The sequence below is a fragment of the Lactuca saligna genome, chromosome 3 (genome assembly GCF_052625555.1).
Source record: "Lactuca saligna cultivar CGN05327 chromosome 3, ASM5262555v1, whole genome shotgun sequence".
NCBI lineage: Eukaryota > Viridiplantae > Streptophyta > Magnoliopsida > Asterales > Asteraceae > Lactuca > Lactuca saligna.
In genome coordinates this window covers 179,792,554-179,801,140 of record NC_136419.1, presented here as the reverse complement: position 1 = coordinate 179,801,140, position 8,587 = coordinate 179,792,554, and the positions used below count along the sequence as shown (strand labels likewise).

The window sequence follows — 8,587 nt, the reverse complement described above, 5'->3', positions numbered from 1 at the left end:
TCAACGGAAATAGTTTTTTTAGTGTATAGATCGGAAATAAATGATTTTTCTTAAAAGCACATAACAAATCATCTGTTTTGTCTTTAAGGAAAAACACAAAAGTTTCATAATTCACTATTTTGAACAATAAAGTTAAAAAAAATCTAAGGTTTATTGTTCCATTCTATAATAAGTTACTTGCTTCTACTGCCGATTACTAGTTTAAAAACAGTTGTATTAGTCGTATACTAGTTTATATAATCAAAAATACAAACAAATATACCTAAGAATATTATTTCTTCCAAAATAATTATTTTCTTACGCAGTAAAAGTATGTTATTATTCTTCCCAAATAATTAAAACCAAACTGTGTTTCAAGTGTTACTATTCCAAAAGGTTGTGTTTCAAGTGCTACTAGTTGATGCAAAATATAAATAATAATATCATATGTGAATAAAATTTGAACAATTTGTTTAATATAACTAAACTCCCATCTTCTCATCCACTCACTAAAAGACTTCCATCATCTTGTAACTTTGAAAGCCTACATTTAAACCACAAAGATTATTAATACTATAATAACAACTTTTTTTTTTTTAATTTAAGCAAATTAGATTACTTTATGCATTATAAATTTTAGCATGAACAATTTACAAATATACCTTAACCCTCTTCAGTAGAGCCTTGGCCTTCTCATCATTCTTGAAATGGTCACGCACAGGCTATACAACACACACACACACACAAAAAGATTGAAATAAAAATATAGAAATAAAAAAATACAAAATATGCATATTTTATTATTTTATACCTGCAATATCTTATTCAAAGATTTGGATAATGCAGGCTTCAAATCAGCAGGATGCAACTCCCCTTTTGCATAAGCATCAATTAATTCATCATAACTGGTAAAAACCCTGACATTCAAGAAAAATGTTAACAAAATTTAAAAGAAAAAATATTTTTCTTTCTTTTTTTTTTTTTTTTAAAACTTACTTTTCACCTCCGTTTTCCTCTTTCCTTTCAACTTTAAACTCATTAAACCAAGGGAATACAATGTATTTAATGTACTCAAGACATGGATTTCCATCAACAATATTGGGTGGACAATATGCTTTCTTTATCTTTAAATTAACTTCAGCCTATCACAAATTCATCATACATACAAATTAATTATTTACAACTTCATATTTACATTTTACTCCCAAATTTGAAAAAACTTTACCTCTTCATCCTCCATGAAAACAGCAGAAGAAGAATCAGATTTTGACATCTTTTCTTGTCCTTGTAACAAACCCGGAAGCATATCTACACATAATAAACAACAATCATTTTGATATTTCGAGTAAAAATAGTAAAATTGAAAATAAAAGCAAGTTTACAAAATTGCCCCTTACGATGAGATAATATGATCGGCTTGTTTTTCCTTTTGATGTCATCACAATACTCCCTTGCAAGAACATTAACTTTTCTTTGATCCATCCCTAATTGACAGATATCAGCCTATTCAAATGACCAAATTTGTTTCTTTAATAACTATTAATAAAACCATAAACTGTAAAATGACTATTTTACCCTTGCAAAAAGATTTAAACAAGAACCTTGAGGAAAAAAATATCAGCACATTGCATGCATGGGTAGAAGATTTGAGCTGCAGTGAGTTCATCCTGCTCACTTCGACCCATGATTTGACAGCACCTATAAATATAATACAAGCATTGTGATTAATAAAATTAGGATGTAAATTAATTAACAAATTTATTTATTTATAAATTATAATTACCTCATTATTCTAGGAAGTTTGTTTCTTCTAGCAATGTCCATGACTAATGGCCAGTATTCATGTGCCCTTGAATTGATTTCTTCAGAAGACCAAATAAACTCTACTTTACCATCTTCCAAATTCATGCCTGCAGCTTTCCAGATCTCAATTAAATAGTGTCCAACAGTTTGGATTTTGTTTAAATCTCCACCCATTTTGTTGTTTAATTGAGCAAACCAATCTGCTATCCAAATCTTTACTTTGCAACCAGCTGAAGTCAGTTTATTAACATTAATCGTCTTCATAACACCCTATACATATAGCAATCGAGATTTAAAGTTTAAACCAACCTTCTTTATATGATATTTGAATCAAATTGACATACACATATGACATACCTGAGCAATATGCATTCGCCCAGAGGGTTCGAACCCATCGTAGCAGATGGGTTGGGGCTTTTTGGTAAGAAGATTCAACAGTTCTTCCTCCTGGATGCATTCTTCTCCGATACTCCTCACAATCCTGAATTTTTCTTCAACACTCATCCTGAACACCACCGAATTTTTTGTTTAGTAACTTCGAAATGGGAAGAGAGAATAGAAGCAAGTACATCTTCATCAAGTTACAAAAATGAAGTTGATTCTATAAAACAAATTAATGATTACTGGTACGCTCATGGAAAAATGATACAGGGGTCCAACTTAGTCGCAGTCCAATCAAATTAAGTTCAAACACATTTGAGAATCCCAATGTATAGCCAAAAAAACACCCAACGTGGGTAGATTAGAGATGAAACTTACTGTGTGGTACAATTCAACGGATTCAAAGAGGAGGATTCATCCCCTGCAGTAAGAGATAGTGATTCAACTCCTTGTTTCCCTGGAGGATTCTCCATTGACATCGCTTCGTGGTCGCAGGACGTAGAAGATACGAAGATTTAGGGTTGAGAGGGGAAGCAGCCACCGAGGTCTGACTTCTGAGTAGTTAGTAGTCAAGTAAGATATGGGCTATTCAATTGGGTTGGCGAGTACCCTAACTTTTCTATTTTAATTATGGTATTTGCAGCCCATTTATATGCTAAACTACTTAAGAATAAGTAAAGGGTGTTATGTGCATTAGTCTCAAACTCTCAATCGTTGATCCTAGAATACCTTTTCCGAAGATCATTTTGGACTCCAGTGATCCGTAGGCTCATTCCAACACATTTCGGAATGCCCATTACGGTTTCTTCGGACATGTTCCGGACAGATTTGTACCAAATCATATTTTAAAATATCTATGCATTTCAGACTAAAAAAGCAAAGAAGATATGGCATACAATTATGATAAATTGGAAGATTTATGTGTCACTTTTTGACACTTTCACTTGTAGTTGTTTAAATTTTATGATTATTGGTGTAAAATAGTTACTATGGGACACGAAAAACATGTTCGTCGGACAGTGTTGTAGAAATGTTATTTAGTGTTAGGATCAACCCAAAACGAGTTTAGTTAGTGTCTTACGTTATTGTACATTGAAATTCAGTATTCGGGCACATGGAAAGGTATTCCAATCTGCCATTATGGAATGCGAAGAATAAGTCCAGAATGCGCAGAACAATTCTGGAATTGTCATCGCTTTTCGTTTTGAAACACTTTTACAACCCTAAATTAGCTTCAAGGTAGTTTTTTTCAACATGATAAGGTTTTTTATGCTTCTATTACACTCTCTTGCAAGCATGTCATTGTTGCGGATATTCTTGCGAGACTCAGGGACCGACCGCCATGCATGATTATGTTCTGAAAGACATGTCTTGGTAAGTGGTTAGATATTCATGTCAGTATATAGGGGGTCATTTACTTTCACATTACTTGTTTTGCAAATAAGTTGTGACAATTCCTCAAAGTGAAATAGAAGAAATGGTTTTTGAGATCAATGAGTATGAGATGATGTTCAGGAAGAGGCAATTTGAAACAACCCAAAACAATGATAAAAATTTTCATTTTAATTAAAAACCAATAGTTTCTTACATCAGGTATCACAAAATCAACCACAAAACAAACTGTCAACAAAACATCATAGTACAGTTGAAAACAAGTGTGGAATCATGAGGGGTTGTTGTACCATGATGTCGGGCCCTTCCCTTTCATACCAAAAGTACCTTAAATCATAAACATAAACTGTAAGCACAAAGGTTATTGAGTTTCCCAAAATACCACATACCAAACATATAATTGGGCCTATCCCTAGGGTATATTCCAACCCAACATACAATTATGGGCCCGACCTTAGAGTTTCTTTCAACCCATCATATACTCATGGGCCCAGCCCTGAGCACAACACTGGGGTTTGTTTCAACATAATCATAAAATAATGAGTCGAGCCCTGGGGTTTATTTCAACCCAATCATACAAACATGAAAGAATCACAAAGACAACTAGCATCTTACATACACAATTTAGTGGGTCGGCATTGGTCCTTTCGACCCACTTTCACAATGAGAAGACTCACCTCTAACTGAAGATAATCGAATCACACACTCAAGCTGCTGTTACCACGACTCCTCACACTGGTCATAACCCAAAGTCAACCTTAATTAATAATCGGGGTTTTAACCCATAATTAATGGTCCAAATCATCTTTTATCTTACTAAGGGAATTTGCCCTTCCTATACACGACCCAACTATAAACGCCCAAAACCCCTAATGACCTAAGGCCCAAAAATGGCCCAAATGGGTTTATGGGATTATGTCATGCATACTCCTCGTTATGCCCAACGTACAACTTGATCTTGGAAAGATTACGTGGCAACAGCCTACTACGCCTAACGTACTCAGGGGTTACGCCCGATGTAACCAACTGAAGTCCAAACTCTTAACCAATGTTCTTAATGCATTAAGACCTAACGTCCAAACTTCAGTTCTCACCCTAATTAACGTCTAGAATCATTAAGTTGCAACCTTTATGCTTTTGCATGGCTACAAGGGGACCAAAATCTAACCCTAAGTGTTATTCATGACCCATAAGCTTAATAGATCTAGGATGGATGAATGTGAAAGACCAAGATCCCATTTTTATGGATCACAATGCTCTATAATGAAGAGAAACACTCCTCATTATGTTTGGAGTTGCTTAAACTCCAAAGATCCAAAACTGTGGGACCAAAATAAACAAACTTTAATAACTAGTGTAACATCGTGATTTTTCACCCAAATATTTCTTTTTATTTTAAACACGATTAACATGTTGGTGATTTGATCACCAATATTTTAGTGTAATGGACTTAACAAGTGTTTCAAGAATAATGTTTTAGTTATAATACAAGTTAGGAGGTGTGGGAGTGCACACTTGTATTTACTAAACATTGTTAGAACAGTATGAGGAATAATCTGTCATTCTCTAAAGATGCAAATTCAAGGATTAATTCGGATTTTCTAAAAGTTGAAAATTGTTCTCGTTTTATCCGTTGTGTGGATAAGTCCGGGAAAAAACATTAATTCCTTTGAAACACAAAAAACTGGAAAACACTTTCGACTTCATCTTCTCTCAAAATTGATTCTGTTTTTTGTGCCTAAGATCAGAATTGTAACTTCAGGAATTATCCTAGTTTTGATTTCGTGATACCCAAGGCAATTAGGGTCGAAATATCAAACAAGGAAAGTGTTCTACATGATTCATGTTTGTGATCCAGATTTCCCATAACCCAATTTCGAAATTCCCTAACATAACCAGAATACATTAGTAGGATTCTTATTTTAAATATTTTAAAAACATCACCAGTGTTACTTTATTATCAAAACAAGTACATCAAAATAAAAGTTTTCAAAACTTACTCCATAGTAGATTCTCAAAAGTAATGTGATGAAAGCTCAACAACATGTCCAACATGGTATCAATACTAAGACATAAACTAGAATATAACTACCTAAAAGGGTCCCCCATCTTCACCAAGGCATCATGTCAAGCTATTTATTCTAATGAACATCAATCAACAAGCAAAGAACAAGTGTTAGCATATACTAAGGTGGTGTTTGTTTTTCTGAGGCAAAATGTCTGCAGTCTGCGGACCACATCTGTAGACCTCTGCAGTAGAAGAGGTGGACCAAACGTCTGCAGTCTAAAAAAAGACTGTTTGTTTTTTTAACATCTGCGGGCTACTAAAATAAGCTTAAATCTAAATAAACTGATTTTTTTAAACTTCAAAGTGACTTTTAAATATTTTTATAACTTTGTTATAAATAATTAACGAATCTAGATCAACTTTTATGTATTATTGTATAAAAAATAAAAATGGTATGAATTAACGTATATATTTGATAAAAATCAGCAACTTTAGTTGCAAAGTTATAACTAAACATTATAATTAATGATCAAAGAATTTGATAAATAAATCGATGGAAATAAACTTCGATTTTTTTAATTAAATCCTTTTAAAACGTACCATAATTTTTCAAACATTTTTTTTTTTTTTGAAAATTAAAATAGTTTATCTCTTTAACGCTTTTCATAAAAATCTCATTTGTTTAATTTACAATACATAACTCTTTTGTTCAATCAATTAATAAACCAGGATCCTCAAACAAACGTTTCCCCCAATGTGTACAACCGAGTCGGTGTCGTCCCGTGAACCTGAGAAACCTGAAACACATAACACAAAACACTGTAAGCACAAAGCTTAGTGAGTTTCCCAAAATACCACTCTAACACATATTAGACACTCAAGGCTATAACTCTGTTGAGCCTCTGGTCTGTGTGTCTCAGTGGGACCCTCCATTCCCAACTCTCTGTGGACCCTCTGGTCCAAACTCTATGGACCCAAAGGTCCTAACTCTGATAACTCAGAATCATGCATATTACATATCACAATAAATCTCATAAAATAAATAACATACAATTACACTGGCACATAACTCTAAACCTAACTCTGTAGATCCTCTGGTCCTAGCTTCGTGGACCTTCCGGTCCTAACTCTGATATACACACAGCATAAATCACATAGAAATAATGCAGTGCCACACATAGCATAGATAGCATACAATAACTCTGTCACATAACTCTATTACCACTCTAGGTAAAGTATAGTGAGAAGACTCACCTGCTACTGCCGACTGAAGAACAAGATCACACTACTCCGACCACCATCACGAACTCCACCACTGAATCACCGAAACCAATAATTACTAATAACAACCAAAATACCCCTGGAAGTAAACTGGTCAACTCTTGGTCAAAGTCAAAGTCCTCGGTCAAAGCCAACCCTCCTGACTGACTCTACTCGCCGAGTCAACCCGCTAACTCGTCGAGTCCCCATGCTCTGAAACTCCCATAACACAACTCAACTCGCCGAGTCGCCCCAAGACTCGCCGAGTCCCATAACTCTGAGTCAAACTGTACTCAACTCACTGAGTCATCCCTTGACTCACCGATTCTCCGCTTAACCATAAAAGGTTAGGACCTCAAGACCAGACTCGCCGAGTCCAAGGCTATCTTCAACCAACTCGCCGAGTTTCTTCCTATCTTCATGCAACTCGCCGAGTAAACCCGTGTGACTCGCCGATTACCACTAGCTCTTAACCCATACAGAGGCTTTCCAAGCCATGCAGGGTCTCCAATCCATAGATCTACTCTTATACAAGCCATCCATCACATAAAGTGGCAAAATTTACGTGAATCCAAGGAGATCTAAGCATAATACACTATTGGGCTAAGGTTTGGGGCTAAAAGACTTCATCAACAGCTCTTGAACAGGGACTTTATGCTCTTTTGGATCATCATTATTCTAGATCTGAGGTAGCAACCTCAGATCTAACCTCCAAACTCAAGATAGCACTAGATATACACCTAAAAATCCCACAAATGATAGATCTAGATGGATAACAGCTCAAGCAACGAATCATTACCTCAGAAGAAGGCTCCAACAGAAAAATAAGTCAAGACCTTGAAAAGCCCCTTGCTCCAAGCCTCTTAATCTTCAAAGATCTCTTCAATAAACACTCCTTCAAGATCCAAATGTTCTCTAATTACCTCACAACGAATATTAGGGTTTCTGGACTTCAAGGGAGAGCAAAGAGGCTAGGGAGAGGGTATTATGTTCTTTATATAGGGCCAAATCCCTAGGATTAGAGTTTTCTCCACACAGCACCAACTCGCTGAGTCCATCCACCGACTCGCCGAGTTGGCCACTAGACACGCGACCAGAATCGCGACCCTACTCGTCGAGTCTACCCATGGACTCACCGAGTTGATCATTCACATTTTTACTTTAAACCCTGAACTTTGCACCTATGAACTCGGGATGTTACAATTCTCCCCCACTTAAATTAGGCTTCGTCCTCGAAGCCTGCGGCAACACAACTCCATAAACTACTCTCGCAGTGCACCACCTGGCATTAACCAAACCCGGTTCCTCAAAACACTACCACCGAAACCCACAACCTAACTCTTCCCCTGCGGTGTCCTGACCACCGCCCCATCCTCTGATACCCACACTGATCAACCGAGTACCACTCCATGATACTTCACTCGCTCCAAATCACAACGATCGGTTGACCCTTACACAACTAGACATCACCCCGGACCACCGGGTCCTGACCTAGTACCAAAATGCTATCCATTTCCTTGATTAGCATAACCTTTATTGAATTCACTCCCAGGACTCATCCCACTTTCAATCTGAATCCAACTCTTTTCTTTCTGTGCTGACAGGATGACCCATCCTTCAGCTCCTGAACAACTCTCTCCTGAGCTCTCCTTTGTAATCGCATACACATGTTGAGCCTGTTATACATCCTCGGGTTGGAAAAACCCGACATACTGGCGATACCATCAAACATCCCCAGGATGAATTACCACTATATACATAACC

The 8,587-nt window shown here is 36.2% G+C and overlaps 1 protein-coding gene across 1 annotated transcript; it reads right to left on the bottom strand.

The window, feature by feature from the left end:
• Positions 1 to 335: 335 nt before the first annotated feature.
• On the bottom strand, positions 336 to 2,732 carry LOC145037546 (tyrosine--tRNA ligase 1, cytoplasmic-like). Its single transcript, XM_078986231.1, has 10 exons — positions 2,542 to 2,732; positions 2,140 to 2,287; positions 1,763 to 2,052; positions 1,581 to 1,677; positions 1,377 to 1,482; positions 1,205 to 1,287; positions 976 to 1,121; positions 791 to 896; positions 642 to 701; positions 336 to 523 (listed from the first exon to the last, which is right to left on the bottom strand). The coding sequence occupies exons 1-10, from the start codon at positions 2,640 to 2,642 to the stop codon at positions 503 to 505; spliced, it is 1,158 nt and encodes a 385-aa protein (XP_078842357.1). The 5' UTR covers positions 2,643 to 2,732; the 3' UTR covers positions 336 to 502.
• Between the last annotated feature and the right edge of the window lie 5,855 nt (positions 2,733 to 8,587).

Excerpts from the sequence above, each read along its gene's own strand:
- LOC145037546 (XM_078986231.1), bottom strand. The coding sequence starts at position 2,642 with ATGTCAATGGAGAATCCTCCAGGGAAACAAGGAGTTGAATCACTATCT. Across the intron at positions 1,678-1,762 it reads AAACTTCCTAGAATAATGAG|GTGCTGTCAAATCATGGGTC; the intron begins GTAATTATAATT and ends TTATATTTATAG. Across the intron at positions 1,288-1,376 it reads GCCGATCATATTATCTCATC|ATATGCTTCCGGGTTTGTTA; the intron begins GTAAGGGGCAAT and ends TATTATGTGTAG.